We start from the raw sequence: 27,318 nt of genomic DNA on the forward strand, positions 1-27,318 counted from the left end.
TTGGCACCCACTTGTTACAGTAACATTCTCTATGGCTCCTATTTAAGTTGTCAGTTCTTTTACTAAGTGGTCTGTCCCCTAGACAAGTTGTAAAAGAAACTTAGTTGTATTTCCTCCCCTCCAATTTTAAGGAACAACATTATCTCAAATAAGCTGTTAAAATGTATGACGAAAGATGTCTGAGAAGGGTCTGTGGTAGACCTGTAGTCTAAGATATGCTGGAGAAGGTGTTCCTTAACACCATATATTTTATTATGGTAGTAAATTCCATTTCCTGCACTGTGTGAGAAATGTCTAGAACACAAGAAGATGAAGTGGGGCGGGGGGGAATCTACAATACAGTTTATATTAAAATAGTTGCTTGATGATGTTGGCAATATTAGCATGACAGACATTTGAAATGTCTTGTCCTATACCTGGTTTGTGTGTGTCGGGTTGTAACTGTATAAATTTCACCCTGTAACCTGTCAGAGGGAGAGGACAATTTGCTCCAGTTGTTTTGCAGTAATGGTTTCTTGCTGGGTTAAGATTTTTTAGCATTGTGCTTATCATTATCTGTAAAATTGCTAGAGCAGAAACTTTTTTTCATTTTATAGTACTCGTTTCACCTTTCACAGCCTTTTCCAACAGAAGTCATGTGCATTTCTGTTTGTTTTTACTAGTTTGCAAGAAGCAAAGTACTACTGCAGTATATGTGGCTTCCTGTCTGCATACGTGTTCCTTTTGTCTGGTGACAACTTTGCATATGTATATTGTTCAGAAATAAAAATTAACAACATTCTTAGAACCAAACACATTAAAAAGTAAATATCTTGAGGACAGTTTTTCAGACTATGGTCTAATTCCCTATTTTTCTGTATGGTATTCACTTTAGCTTGAATAACAGTGCCTATAATTGGTATTATTTTACCTGAGAACAAAGCATTGTTTGTATTGAGTGGAATTTTTATTTAATGTTTTACATAATACAGTAACTAAGCTTTTGTTCTTGTTAAAACTTAGGTAATCCATTTTATTGGGAATGGGATGAGGGTAAACTACCTTTTTATAGTCTTGGTTGATTTTTCTTTTGGTGTCTGTGAAATGGCAATTGTTCAGTATACAAGTCTCATAGAGAACCTGCTAGGTCTACATCAGTTTTAAAAAGGTGCACAAAATGGGTGTGGTAATAATTTTGGTCTCTGCTGCTGAAAGAGAATGGAAACTTTGGGACTTCATTGAATTGATCTGTAGCAATTATCAGAACCAACAGATTGGTAATGTAACTTCAAGGCAATACTTGTATGCTGATCTTCTTAAATACTGTCTTCCCCATTCTCACATTGATTTCATCTTCACCAACAATTTGGGTTGTCCTCTTCAGAGGTGTGGATTTTGTTGGTTTAAGAGCATAAGAAGAGCCTGCTGGAATGGGCCAAAGGACCATCTTGTCCAACACAGTGGGCAACTAGATACCTATAGGAAGCCCACTATCAGAACCTGCGTGCAACAGCACTCTCCTATCCTGAGATTCCTCTGAACTGGTATTCAGAGACCTACTGCATCTGACACTGGAGGTAGAACATAGCCTTATCCTCCATGAATTTGTCTAATTTTCTAAAGGCATCCAAACTGGTAGCCATCACTGGGGATGTGGGAGCGAGTTCCATTGTTTAGGTATGCACTGTGTGAAAAAGTATTGTCCTGACTCTTCTAAAATTGAGCTTCATCCATGAGTGTCATGAGAGGGCAAAAAACTTTTCTGCATCTACTTTTTCCATACTATGCATCATTTTATCAACTTCTTATTCACCTTTTCTCTAGACTAAAAAGTCCCATATGTTGTAACCTTTCCTCTGTCCCCTTGGTGATGCCCCCCCGAACCTTTCTAATATCTTTTTTGAGATAACACAACCAGAACAGTACACTGGTTTCTCAGCATGGTTGCACCATATAATGAATGGCATTTTTATATTGGAAGTTCCATATTCAGTCTTTTTACTAATGATTCCTAGCATAGTATTCATCATCTTCTCAGCTGTCACACACTGGATTGATGTTTTTACTAAGCTATCCACTACAGCCCCAATGCCTTATTCTTGGTCAGTCACTGCCAGTTCAGACTCTGTGAGCATACACTGTGTTTTGGAGGTCACAAAATCAGAGAGGTGTTAATAATTGCTAGCGTGTTTAGATCTCATGTTTGTTCACTCTTTATGAACAGTCTTTGTATAAAAGAGTGGCAGTGAATAATTTCCGCTTGACACAAATTTCTTTTCCTATCTGTGCTGGCCTTTTTGTTGTCTGTTTTTCGACAAATGAAATGTTATATGGGCATTTGGAACCTGTTTGATTAGATGTAGAGATGTCTTGTTAATGTCATATTTTATCTGAATTGATGTTTTATCAGAGGGAGGGAAAAGCAAGAACAGCTCAGCTGAATGCAGAGGTGAAGCTGGGCTATTTAATGCAAGTCCCTTGCAACACATGCAAGAACTTGCTGAGCCCACTCTTTAAAGCTTAATCCTGTAAATTCTTTGTCTTATAGGAAGATGACGATTCAGAGACTGAAAAACCTGAGGCTGATGACCTAAAGGTATTTGGAAGAGTGTTATGATGGGAATACAGTTTAAATAGCATGATTAGTTCATCATTTGCCTCTCATATTGTTGACAAGCTGGTGCAAAATCTTTTTGTGGGGTCTCTGGGAACTCTTGAAACACTTAGAAATAGCCCAGATTTTGAAAGGCTACTAAAATGACTTTCTAGAACAAATTAGATAACTCACTACATTATGAAATATTTTGCATGGGTTCTGATGGCTATTGGCTGAAAACCTAGTCCAGTCAACGAACATATTGTGAATGATCAGATTGCTTCTTGCCATGTGCAAGCATATTTTTCTAAGAGTACATGTGTACTTATTTGAATCTATACAGTGTTTAATACTGCCTTGTGTTTAATAAATACTGGAGTATGTGGTGAGCCATGCTGCCCAGAAAGTTCTCGTGTTGCCACCCTCCAGACCTAATATGGAGGAACAACATAAAGATGGGCCTCAAATGATTAATGCAGATTCCGGGATGGTTTATATGGGGGAGAGGTGGTCCTTCAGATATTGCAGTCCTGAGCTGTTTAAGACTTTATAGGTCAAAACCAGCAGTTCAGATTGGGCCCAAAAAATAATCGGCCGCCAGTGCAGTTGGGCCAGGATTGGTGTAATATGCTCAAACTGTCTCGTCCCAGTGAGCGACACCAGGGATTTGGTCATAGCAACTGATTTTTGGCATGGGGGTGGGGAGTTGTTGCAAATAATTAAGTGCTGCAGAGTAGACTAAGATGGTGCCACTGGCGTGTGTTCCCCCCTTCCTCCTCTCTCCTGTATGAATTTGCTTATCTTTTCCAATTTTGCCCCAAGTGTAGCATTGCAGTATGTACTGATGCCAAGCAAAGTTCAGAGATGATTTGCAGACCCTGATACAAGCCTGCTGGTTTGTACTAACCTTGGTGAAAATGTTGGAGCAAACCAAGAAAAGGGAAAGCAGGAGCAGTTTCACAGTATGCTTCCTGTCTTCTGACCATCATTTAGCAGTGTCTGTGCCATGTCAGTGTGATCAGCAGCTATCATTGTATGTTGAATTGTGCTGTGGCCAGAATCTTGGGCATTCCTTGCATTGACACGCTAAACTTTATGCTGACTAGGTAAACTATACTGATGGCACACTAATGTAATCTTTTCCACATAAACTCTTAACTTTATTTTGTGATTTTTAAAATATAAATCTACTCATTTACATAATATTCTAGCATGGTGTTGTCTGTTCTGTCAGTAGTTCTCCAGAGCCTTGGGCAAGCTCCTTTCCCGCTATCCACTAATTTAAGTAGGGTTTTTCATTTTTTCTGGAGGGCCAGGAATGGAACCTGGGACCTTTTGCATGACAAGCATGTGCTGCACTACATGTGCCATATAGATACTACATTGAATGTATGGAAGCATCAAAGTTATGCCATACTAGCGATGTTAGAAACACGGATATATAAGCTAGGTGCCAAATGGCTCTTTAAACCAGGGTTACAGTTGCCAGAAGGGAATGCCTAGTTGCCATTTGGGGGCCTGATGGCTCAAAAGTCTTCCCTGCCAACCATACAACTTTTTTGGTCCCTGAAATTCATTCTGATTGTGCAGATCAAATAAAACAAATAGAATTGTACAGGATGTGTTGCTAGTGTATGAAAGCAATCAAGATCCAAGGATCCCCAGGGATGCACCTCCAGGTGGTGATTTCAGGTGCCATCCTGGCTCCCAGGAATCTTCACTTGGTCGCAAGTGGCCGATAGCCAAGGGCAAAATGTGCCTAACGAATATTAAATGCTGTGTACCACATTCCAAAACTACTTCATATGTACAAACAGGCCATTTAAATGGTCTTATTTGGCCTCCTACATTCTGTGTAATGTGGTGGTGCAATACTGTTTTTCTCTTCCTGTCACTGAATCAAATACCACTTTTGATAGTTCGTGCATGTGGAGCGCTGTGTGTTCCCTTTGAGTTCCTTCTTGTCCTGTAGTTACATCATAACACTTTCTGGGCTGGTTACCTGATTATCTGTTATGCAGTACAACTTAAATCTCTTAACTGGGTTGAGAGCCCTTACTTATATTCAGAATCACGCTGTCTGTTCAATAGTACACCAGAAGGTGTCACTGTTCTTCCAGGTGGATTTATCCAAGTTAAGCTACTATAGGTTGTATTAAGCTGCTGTGTGTTCATAAAAGACTACCACAGTATTCTTTCATTTTGGGACTTGTGCTGCTCTTGTCGATGTTTCTATAGATAATATAGTTGAAACTTGACAGAAGACTTTACAGCCACATTGCATATGTGAACAGCATGTTCCAGTAAGCTTTTCAAGTTCAGACATTGATGTCAAGCAGTGATTTCCTCTTAAGCCCCAGGGCAAGGCTAGTTAAAGTAGGCCAGAGTCTTTTTAAAAAGGAGGCTCTGGATAGAGCAGAAAGATGTCACAATTCCTTTGACAATATTACCTTGATACAGTAAAAAATGCAGCAGTAATAAACTACAATCGTTGTATAGCATCCATTATGTCAATCTGGGGGTTTCATAGAACCATCTTCTCCCTAGATATTTCTTTAATGTAATTATTTTCAACTATGGGCAAAGAAATGGAGATAATATTTCAACTAGCACTTATACTGAGATATGGTAAATGCAATGTAGAGAGCATGTTCTGGATAATATGTTGATACTGTATAAAAGAAAATTATGAACTGCTTTATTAGTGCCATATAATATATTTTTTCCATGTACTAGGTTTCCCCCCCTAAAAAATAATGTCAAAAATTAGGGGGCATCTTATACATGGATAATGCCAATGGTGGATTTTCTTAAGTCTTAGTCCCCCAAAATAGGGGGCGTCTTATACATGGGGGCGTCTTATACACGAAAATACAGTAATTCGATATTGGCTAAATCTGACAGATAAGGGTAATAAGTGTTGGGTGTATGGCCAGTAATGGGGCTGACTTTATTCATGTATGGTGGAAATGCCCAGTTATCAATCTTTTTCAGAAAGAAAATTGCATATGTAATTTCTCTCATAATTCATAAGAGTCCTGCTGAATCAGGCCAAAGGCCCATCTGGTTTCTAAATGTTCTCACAGTGGCCAAATGCCTATGACAAAATGCTATGATACGCTCCCTGGTTCCCCTTTCCCTGTGGCCTTTCCTCCCCCAGAATAGCAGTGACAAAGACCTGTGGATGAATGCAAACTAGGATTCAAAGGTCAGGAAGGTGGGTAGCATTAAAAGGCAAGTTCCAGACTTATTTTACCCCTCAAAAAATCCTTCTATGTTTCCTTAGCTCTGGAAATCTTTGTATCAAGGAAGTAAAGTATTTTCCATGAGCTTGAATAAATGGTGTGCACGCTCCATATAACAATAGGGAGTTTTGATATCTTGGAAAGAAAAGCTGTATTTTGCTACTAGTGTGCCCTGGGCTCGTTAAGAAACTTGTATACAGTTACTTATTTTGCATACTTCTTTTGGTCATAGGAAGGGGAAATGAGCTTTGCCAAGTTCTGAAGCCCCCCTAGAAGAAACACTTGCCCTGTGGCATTTAAGACTTTCCTCATAATTTCAAGTTTGCTTTTACAGCCATAAAGACTATATACTTGTTCATGAAGGTTTGCTTGACCCCCCCCCCTTAGTAAGTATTATCATTTATTTAAAGTATTAAATGAACTGTGCCAATGCAACACTTCCCTGGGTGTAATCCAGTTGTTGCTTTGTGATCACACGAGGGGTTTTAATCCAGCTGAGGCTTCAACTAGTGGAAGAGAAAAGGAGTTAATATTTTGACTATTCATCCTGCAACTCTTTGTGCTACCTTCCATTCTGTTCTGGAGGGTCTACCACCCGGAGCTGATTTTCAGTGGGTTCTGGGAAGTGGAATCTTCATGAGTATAAGGGCAGCAATTTGTTTCCACCTCTCCTTTTTAAAGAAATTGTCCCAGTTAGACTTCTAAAAGAATTCCAGTCACTGAATGCATTGAATAAAAAAATCTAAAAAGGTAACAGCAGAATATGCACCTTAAAGTGTGTGTCTTGCAGAGGACTCTCCTCAAGGATTCTGTTTCTAAGTTTGAATATAGGTAAACTACAAGAGGTAACAAGTGAGACCATTCCTTCTGCTTAAGTCATCCAGGTAATGTTCACAGAGGAATAATTAACTTTGCCCATGATTACTAATCTGACTTATGCTGATATGATCAAGTTAATACACAGTGCCCTGCCCTTTTCAAGTGAGCCTTTGACACTTGCTTATGTGCTTTAAAACACTTAAAATCCTTTGAGGAGCTCCTTCTCTTTATGCCCCTTTCCAGATTTGGTTAGAATGCTGCCATGTTAGAGTTCTAAATTTAAAGTGTTGAATTTGCAATACTTTTTCCTGAACATTACTTCCAGTGATACTCTAAGAAGCCATGTTGACTTCTCACTGTAACTTTGGTATTTGGCTTTAGCTCTGGTGGGAGTTCAGTGTAAGATGTGAAAGATCAGGTTGTTGCGATACCCTCTCTCCTCTTTACCCCCATTCCCAATGGCATGCTGCTTTTGTATAGTACAGACATGATCTTTGACAAAAAGGCAAGTAGTTTGAACTGTCTCTTGCCCTTTGGAAAGAGCGAAGATTCTCTAGAACCCTTTATTCTGTTGTCGGATACTGTGCCAAGGACTAAAGTCTGCAAATAATGCATCATAAATTGCCACCCCTGGTCTTTAACAGGAAGAGGTATTCAGATGGTTACTTAAAATGCCAAGAGGAATGAGGGGCACAGTGTGAATCATGCACTGCCTATTGTGAGTCAAGGTTAGAAAACCACTGATAGGCTATAGGGACTCAGTCTCTGAGTCAAATTATCCTACCAGCTACCAATCCAGATGCAAGAGGGGTATAGGTGGAAATAGGAGATGTACTAGTAGAACTTTCTAGCAGGTTATTTCTGGGAGTAGGGGTACTACCTTGGCACAACCATTTGCTTCTCAAAGTAACCCTCTTAGCAAAAACTAGTTGGTGTCTGGTCTAGAAAGTAACATATGGTTTTCCCTCATGCATCTAAGCCTACTGTAGTGGGTTTGATGGTTAATCCAAACAGGAGCAAAAAAAAGCAAACCCAGAACAAAGTCTCTGTCTCCTTCATTACTTCTTTCTGCCCAGTTATTTATACTATAAAAGTGAATGAGGGAATGAAACTTCCTAGGACCTTTGTAGAACAGCTTTGGTTAGCTGTTTGGAAGATGAGACATGTCCATTACGTGTCTGCTTGTTCTTCCCACAGCAGGAGTGCAAGCTGCAACAAACCCCTGACTCCCTCAAGTGTTGAATACCACAGATTGTTGACATGGGTGTGGTGTGGCTTTCAAATGGGAGGGAAGGGTATTTTAGATTGTGTTAGCTGCCAGGGAAAAAAAACTACCCTTCCCAAATGCCCCTTGCTGAGAGACCTGATGACTTGAGCTAGATGGGCACTGTTCTTTCATTGCTATTTCGTGACTGTTGACATTCTTGCATTAAAAACAAACCAAAAACCATTTTGTATATTAAGCATGCCAAAACCTATCTTAGGACCCAGGTTAAAAGTGAACACTGCATCTAGTCAGTTTCCGCATCTCACGTCATCAAAAAAGTTACCTCTCTGCAGGAAATGGCTGTTCCCAGGGCAAATTGAGACTTGTCAGACCATGAGTGTGTTCATCCACATGCCACTAAGCAAAAGTACCATAGAGGTGAGTGCCTCTTGTGAGAAAAGGTCTTGGGATGAATTCAGTTGCTTTTTTAATCCAAAGAGGCTCTCTAATGCATGGGTAGGCAAACTAAGGCCCAGGGGCCAGATCCGGCCTAATCGGCTTCTAAATCCGGCCCACAGATAGTCCGGGAAACAGCATGTTTTTACATGAGTAGAATGTGTCCTTTTATTTAAAATGCATCTCTGGGTTATTTGTGGGGCATAGGAATTTGTTCATTTCTCCCCACCAAAATATAGTCTGGGTCCCCACAAGGTCTGAGGGGCAGTAGGCCAGTCCCCTGCTGAAAACGTTTGCTGACCCCTGCTCTAGTGCTTCCTAAGGAAAGGTGTTTTTCCCTTTCTGTTTAAGCCAGCCACTATTAGCTGTTCAAATACTGCACATTACTAGTGAGTGGGATTTCTGTTCAAGATATGGCGAGCATGCTGCATGAAGCATTAATGGCAACTAGCTGAAAATTGAGAAACCCTGGGGAACTGTAGTGTTGGCACCCTGCCTGAGCAAGACAGTAAAAACCTACAATTCTTAATTATGAATGTTCCTAAACATACTTAACAAAATTCAATTGTAGCATACCATTTTCTGACTAAGAGCCAGAAAGTATTTCATAGATTGGTATTGTTAGCACCACACTCTAACCAACTGAGGTATCTAAACAGTGGGCCGGCAAATAAACTCTTCCTTAGTCTAGATGTTGAACAAGACAAACAAATCAAGCAGGGTACAGGGAGGGGATGTTGTTGGTAATTGTATAGTAGAAACTTCATATGCAGCTTATTTAGAAAATCTTAATAAAATGTTCATGGGGGGACGGAAACGATGAGCCACAATTTCTGTAGCTGCTTTCAGCTCTGAAGCTCAACAACTTTGGGGTAAACTTCAATCCTAAAAAAAGCTAGTAGTTGATGACAGGTGAGTGGACCTGGCATTCAGTGTTAGGGTATTTAAGGACTCCCATGTGTTTAAAAACACTTTCATGATTCAGTTGACTTCTGGTTTGCCAAATGTTGTTTGTTTGGGTGCCTGCCATACTAGTTCAGTGGATTTATACAGTGTTAATATAGCTTAAAGGTAAAAGGCAAAATTAAAGACATCTGCTTTCTGTTATGTTAAGATTGAAAAGATTACAATCTGAGGAGTTGACTCTTCATATATTGATGTTCCTTCCTGTTTGCAGCTGGGATAATATTTTTTTTGTTCTCGCCTCCGCAAAATAAATATAGTTGTCCTGCAGGAATCTGGAAAAAGGGCTTTATTTACAGAGGTATACATGAATTTCTCCCGTTACCTTTAGCAGAATCCACAATGTAACCTGCTCAGCTTCCTAATATTTCCCCCCAGAAAAAAAATAGTTTCTCATCTTAAGTTTGGCATTTGTCCTACAGGCTTGTCACAAAGCTGGCAAACAGGATACATCCATGGGAAGTGTGGTTTGTTTTGGGCCTTCTCCCAGTATTTTTCCTCCCACCCTCATTGTTGGACAGGAAAAGTTCCTGCTTTTACTCTCCCACAGCTCCATGCAGACTGAAATTGACACAATGTATTGAAGTTAATGTATGCCATATAATTTTCAATAGATGAAAATAGTTTGTCATGCAATTCTCACCTTGCATGTTTGTTTCCTGAATTCTGGTGGATTTCTAGATTGGGTTGGGGGTTCTTGCCCTTCCTTTGAAGTAATAATCTGTTATTAAATTGTATATATGTAAAGCAATTTACATATACATTAAAGCCAAGAAGTCTGACAGGTTGAGAACATTAGCTGTTTACAGACCTTTATATATGTTCCTCATCTTGTATAGGTGTTGCCTTTTAATCAATCAAGTTCTGAATATGTAGATTATACTTTTTAACATTTTTTATTATCGCTAGCATATCTTCCTTTTTAATAGAAAATTTGCTGGATAGTCTGAAGAACATCTCCTGGTGACTTAGCAAAGAACTATGTAAACGACAGATATTGCCATTATCATATCTAGAACTCCTGTCCTGTTTCTTCTGTTCATGTGGGAAAGTACAGAAAGCTGTACAACTCCCTATGGGCCACAATTGATAGGTTGGTGAGACCACCCACTTGTCAATCACCTATTGTCATAATTTCAGGTGATAGATATCTGCTCATGTTCCAAAGCAGTTGCTGTAGCTACTGATCCTTTGAAGACATGTTTTCAGCGCCAATCAGCTAATTGGTGCTTGGAGCTTGCCTTTGAAGGAGTTCACTGTAACAATCAACCAGCTGATTGTTGGTTATAGGGAGCCCTTCTGCAGAGAAAGCTGTTTAAATCCCAAACAGTGGAGGATGTGGCTTTGAGTCCAAGCCTCTTCCTTCAGCCTTCTCAGCTTCATAAATATAGCTAGATTAAAAATGAAAAAAACTAAGTGTTTCAGAATTGATAGTATTCATATGTTGTGATAGCTTGAATTAATAGCTTAGTTACAGATTTGGTACTGTCAGGTGCATAATAAATTCCTTTGCCTAGAATTACTGTTATGGACTACCATGCAAATGTCCTGTACACATGCTCTATAACTTGAACTTGCAGGCAATATTTAATTTACTGGGAATCATTTAAAAGTTGTGATAGCTCATGATTGCAAAGAGAAACTTAAACTGCCATTCTGTGACAAGTGGCATTTTTCAGTAACTCCAATATCCAAAAGATGAGATAGTCAAAGCTGACTATGAAGAAGGAAATGATCCAGGTTGCACATAACGCCAGGTCATGTTTTAGTGCAAGAGCTGGAATGAGTCCAAACAATGCTGCAGGCCCCCACCCTCCTCTCCTCCTGTACTCCTGCAACATTTGGCCTCACTTTCCATGAATCTTGGCTTGTCCTTGACTACAAAGCAGAGTTTAGTGGTTTAAAACAAATCCAGGTTAGTTTTGAAATAAACCAGATTCATAATCCATAGTTTGCCTCTTTGCTTCATATGTTAGGACAAGCCAGGAAGTGAAACAAAATAATTCAAGAGGAGAGGCAGGTGGAGGATAGGATTGGGACTATGGTCATGATAGTGCTAAACCAAGATTTAGTGTTAATGTGAACCAGACCATTATTGAGCTGCTTGTGTTTTGGGGAAGATTTTTTGGTTGCTTTCCAGTAGCAAACATATAGTAGGAGCACACAACTTCAAACTTGATCCATTTGACCTAAGGCTTGCAATGAGTCACCACTACCAATATCCTAGAAATCTTGGGTAGCATGTACAGCCTGTACTTACCTGTTTCTGTAAGGTCCTGTCATCTAAAGTGCAAAGCAGCTTTTATTGATTGCTCTGGCCTTGCTGTCATGCCATATCAGTTATCAGATAGGACAGAAGTGCTATGATTGACCTTGGTTTACAAAAGTGCAAAAGGTTGGCTGTTCTTACTGTCTGTTTGGGATATTTTCCTGATGATGCAAGGTAGCCAGCGGCCGAATAACCTAGCCTTTATTTGCAAACTGATTTGGTTAGAGTGGTTGACAGCACAGCTTGTTTAAAAGACGTATACATTTAACTTGACCCGTTCTCCCATCAGACACCCACAACATTCCAGAGCTCAAGGTTACGATAACAAAAGATTGTCTTGTTCTGTACTGCTCCTGAGTGAGATCCAAAGACGATTGATGACATCCTAACATTTGCATGACCTTTCCTTATGCTAAGGGTGTTCACATATGGCTGTGGGTTCCATTTGTGTCCCTAGGTTTGTGATACCTCTATCTCAGAGAAATTTGGAAATTTGAAAGTAGTAATTTAAAAACCTTCCTCTTCTGATATTCACTGTAGTCATTTTAATGACATTCTCAGTCCTACTCTGCACTAATACCCTCTCATATTTTGTACCTCTGAATAAAGCAGCACTTTCCCTTTTTATATGACAGATCAACCTTTATACCGAAAAATCTGAGCCAAGTCTGGGGGAAGTGCTGTTTAAGTATTTCACATTATAATATCTGCACCTTGTGAAGTCCATAGAATTATAGACCTGTAGAGTTTAGTGGGAGATTCAGGAAGTAACGCTTCACACAGCATATAGCTAAACTATGGCATTTACTTCTGCAAAATTTAGCAATGGCCACCAACTTAGGTAGCATTAAAAATGGATTTGACAGATTCATGGAGCATACGGGTATCTAGCTGCTCGTTTTGATGGTTAAATACTACCTCCAGGACAAGAGACACCATGGCTCTGATTTACTGTGATTTACTTAATGTTCTAAAATGATTCCATGTAGTAATGAGAGGCATGAAAACAGCATTGAGCTAGTTCAGTCATGAAGCACTGGGCACACCTCACTCTGCAGTAAGCAGGATTCATATCCTCTGGGCAAAGTGAGCACTTGATGGTTGATTACTCAGCAGGGCCTGTTTACTTCATTGTGACAAGTGCCTCAGATATACCCCAAGGCTGTGAAGTCTACAGCTGCGCACAAACCATGCATTCAAAGCACATGACTTCCCCAAAGAATCCTGGGAACTGTAGTTTAATGGTGCTGCAAATTGTAGCCCTCTGAGGGGTGAACTACAGCTTCCAAGATTCTCATAATGTGCCATTCATTGGTGAAAGTCTTCCTTTAAAACAAGGATTTTGAAGACTTTGTAGGCACTTATGAACTATAGTTGGTCTACTGGAAAATCATATAACTTTCCAAAATCACACACACAGATATTTATGTAGCTCTGTTTTTCTAATATTGCATAGTTCTCTGTTTGGACATTTGATACTTTCCTATAGTTTCAGTGCTTCAAATTGAAGCCAAAAGCAAGAGTGCAGGCAGGACACAAGTTTCCATTTTTCCATCAGAAATATTAACTTAAAGTTTATATGTACTAAAAATAGTTCTGTGTGTTAATGAACTAAAATCTTGCCATTAATAAATTAAAACACCTTTACTCATGTTGCAGCCCTATTTCAAAGACAGCCTGGAGATGTCAGATGGCTCTCTGACATGCAGTTTCCCCCCTAGCTTGATCACCTCTATAAAGTTCAACATCATTATGAATCCATCTCTTCCATCATATATTCATTTCCTTTACTTGGATATAAATGTCATGGAGTATAAGACTATCCATGTCTACCAGCTACAACGGTTATGTTTACCTCCACTCTCCTAGGCAGTATGCCTCTGAATGTCAGTTGCCGCTCAACAAAAGTGCAGAGAGTACTGTTGCGCTCAGGTTCTGCCTTTGGACTTCCCACAGGCATCTGGTTGGTTGTTGGAAGAACAGGGATGCTGAACTAGATGCAGCACAGGCCTGATCCAGCAGGCTCCTCTTACGTTCTGGATTTAAACAAATCTTTTGGCGAAAGCACTTCTAATTATTCATCAGTTCATTGTGCATAAGTTTCCACATGGCAGACTATTTTGAAGAATGCCTTCTCAGCCTTAGGAAGAAATAGCAGCCCAGTTCACTGCACTTTTGCAAAAAACAAAAAACAAAAAAAAAGCTAGACTTGAGAGTTTTATGACCTCAGCATTCTTGTAGCTACATAGTGTTCTTTAGCAAAGGGGCTGTAAAAACCCCTTCACTGTTGCTAGTGATACAAAAAACAACAACAACAAAACAAAACACCAACTCGTAATCTCCTAGGGCTGGCCTAGGGACACTATGGGCATTTAGAAATGTGTACATTGCCATCTTGGATTTGGCAGAGCAGATTTCCAAACTAACTGAACCTTGGCTTCCCAAAAAGCCATTACTTTTGCCCACCTAAAATTGAAAAGGGAACTATAGTGGCACAGTTGCATTGCTAGCCAACAAGCAGGCAGCATTTGTCTACTTGAATGAATAGCATCAGTGTTTAAGGACCTGTGGGCATTCAGACAGAGTCTTGGCAAATTACGAAAGACTTGCTCGATGAAGAGAGGATGGAGCTCCCAATGTCTGCTTCTTTTTGTCTAAGGTTAATTTAATAGGAACTTGTGCTTCTTGATGCTTGCCCTTTCTCTTTGTTTGCCTTGTATCCCTCATCCTGACGCTTCTGGCTTCTCATAATCTGCCCTGACTTAATTTCTCAGGAGTATCCTGGATATAAAACCTTCCCTTTCAAGACCTCCTTGGTCTGCCACTCTATGTAAATGTGAAGGTGCAGTTCTTGTGGGTGTCCCTTTGACTGTATTAAAGGAGCTAAGTTAATTGATCTTGAAACCTACCTTTTCCTCTTAGTACACTTCCAGATTCACTGTTTTGACTAATTAGTGTTTTACCAACAAGAATATGCACATAAAGTTGTATCCAATCACGTTTTCCCACTGGCAGTGATACCTCTGCGGATGCAACCACACTTCTGTCCTTTCTGCACGCCCCCACAATCTAATAATTCTGTCACTATTTTGGATAGAAACGGAGGACATCCATTATTTCAAGGATGGAAGATTTGGGTGAGGGCAGCCAGCTACTTGAGAATATACATTGTATTAACTTCAGCCATGTTTCTGACAATATAGCGACATGAGGGCTCTAACCACAGTTGTCTTGGAGTAAAAATAGTTCTCTGGAATCATAAGTATTGATTGCTGTGAGAGGTGCAGTTGCTAGATATTGGGTTGGCACATACATAATAAGCCAAAATACTTTGAAAGTGAAATGAAACATTAGTGAAGGTGCTTCTTCCGTCCGTCAAGAGAGCAGAGGGGGAGCATGCAGGTCCAAGGCAGGCAGTCTCTGGCTCATGGACACAGCATTAAAACATGGTTTTACAGTGTGTGTGAACCAGCCCAATGTGCCTTCTTATGTGATCCAATTTGAAACTGAGTTATAGCATATTTGCAATTCAGTCGAAATATATAGTGCTCTTCTCAAAGTTTTTCAGTTGTGTCTTTGTGACACATGCATACTATAAAAGTCTTCGTATAATGTAAGTATTTAAAGCATGTTCACAGCAGTGGTGGGGAGCTTGTAACTTTTGAAATGTGCCTGGACTCTTAATTCCCATCGGTCCCTGTCAAAATGGTCAGTGGTCAGGGATGATGGGAGAACTTTGTAAATCAGTAACATCTGAAGAGCCACTGGTTCCCCACCTGTAATTTGCAGGGTAGCATTGGCTAGTACATACCTGTTTTAAAGGGCTTATTGTACTTACAACTTTTGCTTTTCTCTTTGTTTAGGACTTTTCAGAACTGGAGAAGAGAGATCCCCAAGAACTAGTTGGTGAGTATGAACAAGCTCTAGCATGCCTGTTCTCGTCAATGTTTCCTTGCCTTTCCTGCTCTTCTTGGTTGGCATATGATACAGTATTGGGGATATGCTGGATTTTTGGAAGGTTGCCAGAAGTTACCATTTTGAAAAGAGCAGAAACATTTATGGAAAACTTCCATTGCAGCCATTGTTTTCCAGTCTGCTGCTGCTTAGGTTTTGGAGCAGGGGAAAGAGGGAAGGCAAGGCACCATCACCCCCATTGTCAGGCCAAGGGACCTTTGCTTTGGGATGCATGTCCCTTGGAAAGTGCTGCAGCTAAAAGGGAAGGCTTCAGCTTTTGTATGCAGATGCAAAGCACTTTCACATTCTTTGAAAATTTGTTAAAGGAGGCTCATTTCCCAAGGGGTGAAAATGTTTGTAAAAACTTCCTTGCCGCTTCATTTATGCCCAGCACTCTATAGTACAGTTGTACCTTGGTTCTCGAACACCTTGGTACTCAGATGTTTTGGCTCTCAAACGCCGCAAACCCGGAAGTGAGTGTTCCGGTTTGCAAACGTTTTTTGGAAGCTGAACGTCCGACGTGGCTCCCGCAGCTTCCGATTGAGTGCAGGAAGCTCCTGCAGCCAATCGTAAGCAGCACCTTGGTTTTCAAACCGTTTTGGACTCCCGGAACGGATTAAGTTCAACAACCAAGGTACAACTGTATAGGCACATATTGAATTGGTCACATCTGTTAACATTTTATTCCCATTGATAGGAATTGCTACCTGTATAAACTGTGGTTCTGATACTAGTGGCTGCATCTTGCTTCTTTGAAGAATTTTCTGACTCAGCAACTAAATGTACCTTAGAGCAGGGACTCCCAAACTTTGATGTGCGAGATTCAGGTGTCCCATAGCATGTCAGTAAAAATGCAATTAAAAATCATATAGCTCTTAGGACAGCACATTACAATTGCTACAACTAGCAGAAAAATCATTAGGTGGTTGCCCACGACCCCCAGCAATTTTCAAGTAGTCAGGTGTCTTAGAGCATTATGTCTCAGTGTCTTAGAGTTACAGCATCACATGGTTCATTCTTCACACTACACACGGGTCCTGCTTTACTAATGTTCACTATGTGAAAATTCACTTATCCAAATATGAGGAATTAGTACCCAAACCATGCTATACACACCAGAGATTCAGATATCTGAACAAATAACATTTTTTTACTTCTTTGTTTGCCTTTTGCTGGTTGGCTAAAGAATAGAGGGGGAGTGATAAGATTTTTCGGGGGGGGGTTGACTTTTGGGTGTCAAAAATCCTTGTTCGGGAACAGATTACAAATTTTGCCATAGGAATCAATGGAAATTGTTGGTTCATTATGCAAATGCTCACTTAACAAATGATTCCCAGGGAATTCATTGTATTTGGTAAGCGGGACCTGTGCATATATGCAAAATTGTATAGCCGTTTTTCAGCGTATATGAAAATGTACGCAGTACTCTAGAGCTTGTATACAAGAGTTGCAAATGTATCAGATTAGAAAAGATCAGAATGTGCTGATCTTGTTCTGCATTCTTGAGCCCACAAACAGAAGTCAGTAACTGTAGTGGCCTTTCAAAATTGGATGACTCAGTGGCATATTGATGCCTCATATACTTCCCTACAGTTCTATTGTTAGTTGCCAGGAAATAACGAACACCCTCTTTCCCAGGCATGAAGTTATAGCTGGCCCATCCCATTTGAGACTGAAGAGGATTTAAGTAAATAAATGATGCTTCCTTTTGGGTTAGCATTGTGGGGAATGTCTCAGGGTGATTTTGCACATTTGGCTGCAGTTCACCAGCTGGCTGTAAATGTGTAAAATAATTTAAAAACACTATTTGTAGGGTTTATTATTCAATGCAAGATCAACTGCAGAATGTGTTATTTAATGAAGAACAAAGTTGACCATCTCTCTATACCAGTGTTTCTCAACCTTAGGTCCCCAGATGTTTTTGGACTACAACTCCCATCATCCCTGAGCTCTGGCCTTTCTAGCTAGGGGTGATGGGAGTTGTAGTTCAGCAACATCTGGGGACCCAAGGTTGAGAAAGGCTCCTCTATACAGATACCCTATAGAAGATTTATAACTATGTAAGTGGTGAACCTGTAGTAAAATGTGATGCGGCGCTCCTCTTCAAGATAATCATCCTTCAGTTTCCCCACTCCCAATGGTCAGCATTCCATACCCACTGAGCAGACTCAGTCCTTACTGCATTGAGGGTGGGATCAGTCCATCTCTGCTTAGAGTTTATTCTAAAAATACTTAAGTAAACCTTGGGGTTCCCCCAGCCTGCTGTTACCTCCCCTTTATGGGTGGGAGATGCTGCTTAGTCTAATGGCAACTAATTATAACCAATTAATAAAAGCATGCTAGTATCAATCTAGTTTCACTTTAATCCATTTAATACTACAATGGCACCTCGGTTTTCAAATGTCTCAATTGACGAACCTTTCAGTTTTCAATCACCATAAACGTGGAAGTAAATGCTTCAGTTTTCGAACACTTTTCAGAAGTTGAAAATGCCACGTGGCTTCCATATTGAGGCTTCTGTATTGAGTTTTCGGTTTTCAAACATTTCAGAACTCGAACGATCTTCCGGAATGGATTACGTTCGAAAACCGAGGTACCACTGTATTCCAGACCATGATCTAAAATAGCCCTTAGAGTGGGGTGAATTACTGGTAATAGTAGGTAAGCTTATGGCTGTCTTAATTCCAAACCTTTGGCCTGGCTAATAAAACTAGCTTTGTTCAGTTCCTCTTGTAGCCTGTTGGCAAAAGCATAAACTTTAAAGGAGTTTCCCAATATTGTTGTGGAGACTTCTTCCATTATTCTTTCCTTCAGAAATCCATTGGGATAAAAAACATAATTGAGAAGCATAATGATAGAATTAGATGAGCTAATTCCTTCCTTATTTCTTACTACATATCTCTGTCTTGTTTTGGTATGCTGGAGGTACTAGCTAAAATTTGTAGACCTTGTTCGGATCCTTTGCAGGCTAGAATCAAGCAAGGAACTACTGCATTTGTCCTTAAGACCAGCCAGCAGCTTAAATTGCTGCAGCACCTTAGCTGGAGTCAGTCATCTCTTTGGGGATTTTCATCCATATTCATGGCATGTCAAATAGCCAACTGTGGACAGTTGTACAATCCCAGTTCTGTGTTTTGGTTTTCACAACCATGGGCTAGGGACACATATGGTGTCAAAAGCCTCCCTGCTACACATTTAGACATGTAATGGATTTGGGTAGCCAAGTGGCCACTAGGACACTTTAAATGTGATCATATGGGAACGATTCCCCATGGTGGGTAATTGTTTGTATCAACCCCAATGCAAAGCTTCTGGTCTTCACAGCATGCATGGTTTGGCTTTCAAGAGGCATTAAAGGCTGTATTTTGAGGAAGGATTTTAAAGGCACAAGCATTCCAAGAAAATGTTCGTGTTTTGTGAGGCAGCAAAGAGGAACTGTAAATCTTTTTGAATTGAGAGAAAAGCCTGGCCCTGTTGATGGACAGGGAAGTAAGACAATAAAAGTTTTTGGCTGGTCATCAGATGAAAGAACCGGAAGGTGATGTAGTACTATAGAAACCCTTGAAGTGGCCAGTAGATTACTATGAAAGGAGAAGGATGCCTGTCTGATTTGTGGGTAAAAAGCCAACTGGGCAGATCAGGTTCCTTATATATATGGCTTGTATTTTAGCAATACAATTCCAGTTGTAGATTTAGCCCTAGCTTATTGGTATATGTTCCCTGTGGCTTCCATTGCCTTAGCCAAGCCCTTAGTCAAACCATAGCTTCAAGGTATGAATAATTATTTACTTCACAAGCCAGAGGTTGGGTGTGCCTATAATGGTGAATCATGCTGATATTCAGCTTCCTGCATTCCCCTTGCAGTACGCCTTAGGCTGGAAGCCAGCGGGCGCACACACCCAGTCAAACGGTACAACCAATGTCAGGTCACCACACCTGACTGGCACAAAAGTGGATTTGATCTTTGGGGGAAATGACAGGGTGTAGAATGCACGAAATGTCTGAAAGTGCGCTCTGGCAACATCTATTCATTTCCATTTATTGCGGAATTAAGGTGAAGGCAGCAGGTGTTATACACCCCAATGTTGTGCATTTCACACTGTTTAAATTGTGTAACAAAATTTATTCCTGAGACTACCTCCTTGATTTCAGTACATTGATAAACAATTGGTTCTTGGTTATCTTTCTGTGTCACTCAGGAGATTGTATAGGGGCTCCCTTGGGGCACTTTTTATGGCTACTTGTTAACTTTTGTTGCTGTTATCATAAGAAGCGCCTGACGCACATGTCTATCGCCATTTCCTCTTGGGTGCAGATTGGCATGCAGAGAGAAGGTGGCACATAATCTTACAACAGAAAAGAGCGAGGCTGAGAATGGGGAGGGGGATAGTGAAAAGTGCACAAGACTGAATTCTGAAACAAACCTTCAGCCATATAAAAAGCTAAGTTTCAAGAGAATCCTTCTTGATTCCCTGACACACTGAGCTCTGGAGTAGTCAATCATAGGAAAGCGACCAATATTCAGGTGTTAAAATATTAAACTATTCGCTACCAAAGAAACTCATTAAACAGATTAGATTTATTTAGAAAGCATGTGCAAGGATGCAATAAAATCCCAAACCAAATTATTAGAGGAAAACATATATAGATGAAACTAACAGTATTTGCTGCCTAATTGTAAATGCCATCTCTCTAGCATGCCACTTCTGGCACTGTTTGCCATTCCCTGAGCTCCCATCAGTGTCTTCTGTAGAACAGTATTAAATCCGTTTCCTGCCTAACAAGGACCCTCAAGAAAACACAAAAGCCTAATACCTAGCTAGCTTTAAATTGCACATGAGGTTTGGGTATCTGACTTCATTAAAGTCTTTTTAAAAATCACCTTTTCCCTCAGATGTCTGGTCTCCGTTGTAATGAAACATCAGTGGTACCACCACTTGGTACTTGAGACATTCTTAATTAGAAATGAACACACCCCTCACATCACTGGCTTTGTAACCTATAACAAGTCCGTAGCTTGTTGTCAAGGGGCTCTGCAGCCAAACTGTGTTCCTCTGGGGATGTTGGCAAGATTTCTGTTCTTCACAGAAGCACATTCTCTGGAAATGCCAAAGGACATTTCTTTGTTACTTGTGACTGCTAGCGAACTTAACCCTAAATAGCATCCTAATGGAAGAGCATGGTGCTGGAGGGGAGGGCATGGGAGATGCCCAAATTGCAGAATTCTGAAGGCAGAATTATAATTTTAAACTGAGGCCCAGGTGTTTGTTTGCCTTTGATTACGGTGGATACAAACATGACAAGACACCAGTGGTAAAAAGCTAGACGCAGATGCACGGCTAAGTCTTCAGACAGTTCTGTATGCTCATGTTTGTAGAGCCATCCTGTCCACAAAGGGTTCAGAGCAGATAAGAGTAATAGGAATATAGCAGAATATTTTGCCCCTCCATCCTTTGATGGACATAAGAGTCAGTCCTTCAGTTAATATTAACTGGAAGCAAGTAGTGTAATACAGTTGCTTGTGAACTATAACGCCTGCCTGCTACTGGGGAAATCTTTCTGCCGACAAAGGCTGTTTGCGATGTAAACATTACTGCTCTAAAACTAGGAAAGTTCTAATCGTGTTATTATTATATTATTTAAAAAATGGAAAAATGCAGTGGAAAAAGGATTTCCAGGATGAATGCCCCCACCCTGCCCACTTTTTAAGTAGCAGCCTGTTTTCAAGCTCAAAGAAAAGCATTTGTTCACAAACGGCACATTGTCTGAGCTTTTCAGGCCAAGACTGAAGGCAGAGCCTGATGCCAAGGAAAGGGACAAGAGTGTGGTACACAGTGTCGCCTTGGAATAATGTCCTTTTGAAGAGCAGCCTTTTTCCTGTACTTGTAGAAACATTGTGTCTTAATTCTCTCTATCACCAACAGCCCACATGCATTTAAGAACAAAACCTGGACGCTGCTGCATGTTGGTCAGGTTATGCCCCTATTTTGGCAGTTGTGATACATTTTAAACAAGAAATGTTCAGCATTTGACCTGTATCTTGTTCCAGTTCTCTCTAAACAATTCTCTGCTGCATTCAGTTCTTTGATAAACTTCAGGCTTTCACTTACCCCTTTTAAAAACTGATTTGCCCACATAATTTTAGAACCATCATATTTTGAGATGCAGATTTTGGAAATAATTGCAATGCCAAAATTCTTGGTCATCAATGTTGGGTGAAATATTTAACTGGCAAGAGGCACTGATCACACTTCTTGATGCTCCCGGTTGTGGTTCTTAAACTGAATTGCCAGGAATTACTTGATGCATTTGTAGTTGAAAGTAGCTCATGGAGAAGATGTCTTATTCCCAGGGCAACACTGCAGTCAATTAAAGAAAGTTTAAACAATAATTGTCTGTGGCTAGCAATTTGCTTTAAGAATAATCAGCAGTTGTTGTGTTGCTCTTATTAGGTACTGTGCCTTTCATATGAACCACTTGTCACGCTGATCTAAACCAATACTAATAATATAAGATAGTAAATATGAAAAACACTTTCCCAAAAAAATTAAAGCTGAAGAATTGCATTAAAGATAGAAGGATTGAGCTTCAAGTTTCCTGCATGTCTGCCAATGCACTTGCTTCTCAGTCTTCAGAAACCACTGACAAAAAGGGGATTGTTTCTTTTTAAGATCAGAAGTACAGGAACTTAACATGCTTAAATCTCTTTAATGCTCTTTGCTATTCTAATGGCCTCCTTTCTATTTCTAGCTTCCTTCTCTGAGCGAGTAAGAAACATGTCTCCTGATGAGATCAAAATTCCTCCAGAACCCCCTGGCAGATGTTCCAACCACTTACAGGTCAGCTTAATTTTTCATTTTTCAAATCCTATTTCTGTAACCCATGTCATATATTGTATCTTGTTGAGGTTTTGACTGTAACTCAAAATTCCACAAAGGTTGCTGGTGTTCTTAACCACCTTTTTGTTTCAGCCAGCCTTGCAAAAAATTGTTGAATTTGCATATTCTTGCTCACCGCTGAGTAAGGCCTTCCTACCTTTGCCTTCCTACCTCAAGCCCCACCCAACCACCTGAAAATCCACTCATGAAGGTCAAGGAGCCTTCTGGAATGGTGTACAATGTGGTATGGAGAACTGAAATGGGCATGAGACTTAGTGGGAATCTGGTCCTCCTCTGCCTTTGAGCTAGGGCACTGTCAGTGGGCAGTTCCCTAAACCGGATGGATGGAAGGTTCCCTGCTCCTGATGGGATTACACTCCCTCTGAATGAGTGAATATGCAGCTTCTGGATCCATTGCTGTCACCTGAGGCTCAGGTGGCCTCAGTGATGCAGAGTGCCTTCCATCAGCTTCGGCCGGTGCAGAATTCAGCAGCCAGGTTGCTTACCGAGGCAAGATAGTTTGAGCATATATAACGCCAATCCTGGCCCAACTGCATTGGCTGCCAATTAGTTTCTCAGCCTAATTCAAAGGGCTGGTTATGACCTATAAAGCCTTAAATAGCTCAGGACCACAATATCTCAAGCACTGCTTCTCCCTATATGAACCAACCTGGACCCTGTGATCGTCATCCACGAGAGGTCTGGAGGCTAGCAACATGAGAACGAGCCCTTTCTGCGGTGGCTCAATGCTTGTGGAAAGCTCTCCGCCGGAAAGCCCACCTTGTGTCTTTATGCGAATACATTTAGGCGAATCCCTCCTCTCCCAGGCCTTTGGCTCATTAAACAGTTTATGTTTAACTATGGTATGTATTTTTGTGTTTCTAAATAGTAAAGAACCCTGTGATCCTCAGATGAAGGGCAGTATAGAAATTTAATTATTATGCCATTTAACTTCTCTTTCAACACATGTGTGTTTGCTGTGAAGCATTCTGGAATATTGCCACTGCTTTGTATTGATTCTATGACTCTTTTCTATTTAGGACAAGATACAAAAGCTGTATGAGAGGAAGATAAAAGAGGGCATGGACATGAACTATATCATTCAAAGGAAGAAAGAGTTCCGCAACCCAAGGTAAGACTGTCTGGTTGCATCTAAAGGGTTCCACAAGCTACATATAGTCCTCTTCTGTATTTGTAACCTCTTCAGCGAGAGGAGGGCCTAGTCAGATATGAACAAAGATGTGCAACGCTGAAAAATAATGTACTTTGATTGTTTATTTCAGCATCTATGAGAAGTTGATCCAGTTCTGTGCGATTGATGAACTTGGCACAAATTACCCCAAGGTGAGTGGAACAAATAACTTGGGTGGGGAGAGGGGATGTTAGATGGGATTCCTGACTTCTGTGAGAATAGGTTCCTATTCTCCAGGTTTTTTAGACAACTGGATGAAACAGTCCATGGAATGCAAGCAGTTTCCTGTCTTTAATACCTCACACCATTAGAATTGATGAGGGGGAGAGAGCAGGGCCATACTCACTGGTCCCGTCCCTTCCCATCATCTAGCTCTGTCAGTATACGCATTTGAAGATAAACACGTGGGTTTGGAACTTTGCATGATTTAGGATCCTAGCCATGACGAAGATGCAATAGAGGGGATGGGGCGAGTGAACACAGCCCCACTCTCACCTCATGCAGTTCTGGCTAGATACCCTCTGCACAGAATTCAGTACGGTCTCAACATTCTACTGTTACTGAGTTATTCTTCCCCATAGTTGTGCCAAAGTACATGACCTGATGAAGGCATTTAAGGGATGAACGTTCTGTGACAGCTAATCCCCTGGCCATCATTCTCTGTCCTTTAGCACCATCTTTCTTTCCCATTTAGATTCCAGTTGTTAGGATAATGTTGTAAGGTCTATAAACTTTTATATATTGACTTTTTTTTTTAAGGAAATAAACAAAACTGGAATGCAGAATTAAGAGCTTTGCCTTCCAACTTGATACACTGTATATCTTAAAATTCATATTTACATAAGTTTTCTTTCTCTTCTCTTTTAGGACATGTTTGATCCTCATGGGTGGTCTGAGGACTCCTATTATGAGGCACTAGGTATTGCATCCAGCTTTTGTTTTGATACCCTCTCTAGTGTTTGTGAATGATTCTGGAGCTTTAGAGATGGTTTAATTGAACCTATTTATCTGTACAGTGCCTTTTCTTTAAGGAGCTCAAAGCACTGTAACTGAGGATCTATACCATATCCCCCCCCCCCCTTTATCTGAATGGGAAGAAACCAGCTGCTTGTTGGCTGTGTCCTGGGGAGAATATTTTTATTGGAAAGGGCTCTACACCGAAAATATTTTTTTGGGAAGCAGACACACCTAAGAATCCATGCTATCAGTATCTTCTTAAGTGTTGTAGCCCTGTTGATCCTCCTGATGTGGGAAGCTCTAATAGGGATTCAGAATTGCTTTGCAGTGTTGAATCTATTGAGTGTGCTCACTGTTCTGTGGTTCTATTTCCAGCGAAAGCACAGAAAATTGAAATGGACAAGCTGGAAAAGGCCAAGAAGGAGCGAACTAAGGTACCAGATTATAACTTCAAAATATAGAGAAATTATTTTGATCTGTGCTCCTTCTACTGAACTGCTTATCCAACTGCTTAGCCACCCAATCACAAAATTTCTATTAGTCACACTGAGCAAATCAGAAATTTGCTTTTTATATGGGTTTCCAGTATTCTTGAACCAAGAGCATGAGATGTTATTTGTGATACTTCACAATTTATCTGTGCATTCATCCAGAGCCACCCCATTGCTATCCATCAGAAAACAGAGCAGACTTAATTAGGAGAGGCCTGAATTTGTGTGCATTACCTAAATAGTTAGCAAGACATGCACACCCCTTTACATAGCAGTTTAGAGTTACTGGCAGCAGATATTTCTGTGGCTAACTTCTTTGTCTCCGTCATTCAGTTTGCCCCTTTTGTTTTACTTCCTGTAATAAGTGCCCAGCTCTGTGATACTGTTTTCTCCCATGATCATAGACTTGGAGACGTGTGCTCAGACTGTGGTTTCTCTGGTTGCTAGATTGTCATCTGTAATGCAGACCATGTAAGTCATGCATGTAGAGACATGAATTGCAGAAGCATAGATTGTACAGTGAAGGAACGTGAGATTCTAACCTCATTATTTGAAGTATCTTCTGGGATTAGAGAAGGACTAGAATTTGTCGCTCCAAAATCGCTCCATCTGAGTCTGAAGATGGAGTTGGTTACCTTGTCTGGTGTGTGGGTGTGTACACACACACACACACACACACACACACACACACACAGAGCTTTTATTAACTACTAGCAGCTAGTTATATCTGTGTTTTCAATTATTGAATCTCTAACAACTTATATAGTGTGTGTCTTCAACAGTCAACAAAGATGTCCTGCTCATAAACCCTTTTTTGCCATGTTCCTAATGCCAACGAATAGGTATCTTAAGTACAGAATATGATTTGCTTCCACTTCTTTTCTAGATTGAGTTTGTAACAGGCACTAAGAAAGGAACAACAAATGCTCCCTCTACAACCACCACAACAGCCAGCACTGCAGGTGGTGGTAAGTTAAACATCATGACTTTGCATCTTAACTCTGGAACACACAAAAGCCATGGAATCTTCATCATATGTCTCTTCCTTTTGGCATTTATTGTCAGAGAGCAAATAAACTGCAAATTATGTTTGGCACCTGAAAAGTTTGCCCCCCAAAAACTACAGGATCTGAATTTTTTTTGATGAAAGCAGAAAACTCTGATTCTGCAGGCAATACAAACTGAGTAACTTAGAACAGAATTCATGAAACTGTAAAATTAAGTATCTTATGTAATCCTATCTGCAGAAGTTGAGCATTCTTACCAGAACAAGCATGCTGATAGACACTGGTAGAAGTATTTTGGAAAAAAAGGGGGTAGATCACTGCCAGATTTTAATTCTGAAAGTAGATCACAGTCCCTCGGGAGTTGGCCACCCTTGGACTAGTAGAATCCTTCTCCCTGCTGTACTAGACTCTCACTAATAGGGGGTTACTGATATGAAGAAATAATTCAGTTATATGCATTCTGCTACCAGAATTCTAAATTGGGACAGTCACAGGAGGGCTGTGCAACATGCTTTTTGGAGCACGTAAGTTGGTTCTGTCAGCATGGAATGGGTGAAAGGGTCATAATTTAAGGGTTGCTCTTCAAGGAATAGTGACAAAAAGCATCTTGTCTGATCTGGGCTGCTGAAATTAATGCTTGCGTTTCTACATACACAGATGCACAGAAGAGGAAAAGCAAGTGGGATTCTGCCATTCCTGTGACAACAATAGCTCAACCCACTATTCTCACTACTACTGCAACACTGCCAGCTGTAGTAACCGTCACAACCAGTGCAAGTGGCTCCAAAACAACGGTGATCTCTGCAGTTGGCACCATAGTGAAAAAGGCAAAGCAATGACAAGTGCAGTGAAGAGACTGACTATAAAGTTTCCCCCCCAGACTGACTCATGCCAAAAGCACCACTTGCAGAAGTCAAAGGGGTAGGAGATACTCTCCTTCTGGTGCAAAAACGAAAGACTGTTTAAAAAATGGACACACAAGAAGAGGAGGAGGTGGCTATGCATAATCACAACAGCTATCTACGCGTGAAGAAGTTCTCTTTGTTGGAGGAGCTGCCCCTTACTGAGTTGCGTGCAATGAAATGTCAGCGTGTAAATATTAGTTCACTAAATGTTGTATTATAATTGCGACTGTCTTAGGACCCTTTGAACTCTGTGAAATGAGAACTTGAGCAAGAAACTACTGAAGTCAATCAGTTGCACTGTGAACCATTCAATACTGAGTAACATCTACTTGCTCTCGCTTCTCATCTCTGCCTCCAGCAATTACAGGCAGGGGTGCCTTATTCAGTTTTCCTGCAGATA

The 27,318-nt window shown here is 40.5% G+C and overlaps 1 protein-coding gene across 2 annotated transcripts in view; it reads left to right on the plus strand.

The window, feature by feature from the left end:
- SAP30BP (SAP30 binding protein) overlaps positions 1 to 26,964 on the plus strand; it is a 29,479-nt gene extending 2,515 nt beyond the window's left edge. Inside the window, exons 3-11 of one of the 2 annotated variants that reach the window (XM_083725722.1) lie at positions 2,528 to 2,575; positions 15,398 to 15,440; positions 22,239 to 22,327; positions 23,407 to 23,498; positions 23,650 to 23,710; positions 24,426 to 24,477; positions 24,891 to 24,949; positions 25,893 to 25,974; positions 26,671 to 26,964. In XM_083725722.1, coding sequence (XP_083581848.1) covers positions 2,528 to 2,575; positions 15,398 to 15,440; positions 22,239 to 22,327; positions 23,407 to 23,498; positions 23,650 to 23,710; positions 24,426 to 24,477; positions 24,891 to 24,949; positions 25,893 to 25,974; positions 26,671 to 26,852 — 708 coding nt within the window. In that variant the 3' untranslated portion in view covers positions 26,853 to 26,964. The remainder of the gene's footprint in view (positions 1 to 2,527; positions 2,576 to 15,397; positions 15,441 to 22,238; positions 22,328 to 23,406; positions 23,499 to 23,649; positions 23,711 to 24,425; positions 24,478 to 24,890; positions 24,950 to 25,892; positions 25,975 to 26,670) is intronic. The other variant, XM_083725723.1, reaches the window with a different exon arrangement.
- Positions 26,965 to 27,318: the final 354 nt, after the last annotated feature.

Source organism: Podarcis gaigeae (assembly GCF_964106915.1).
Source record: "Podarcis gaigeae genome assembly, chromosome: 2".
In the NCBI taxonomy this organism is placed as follows: Eukaryota; Metazoa; Chordata; class Lepidosauria; order Squamata; family Lacertidae; genus Podarcis; species Podarcis gaigeae.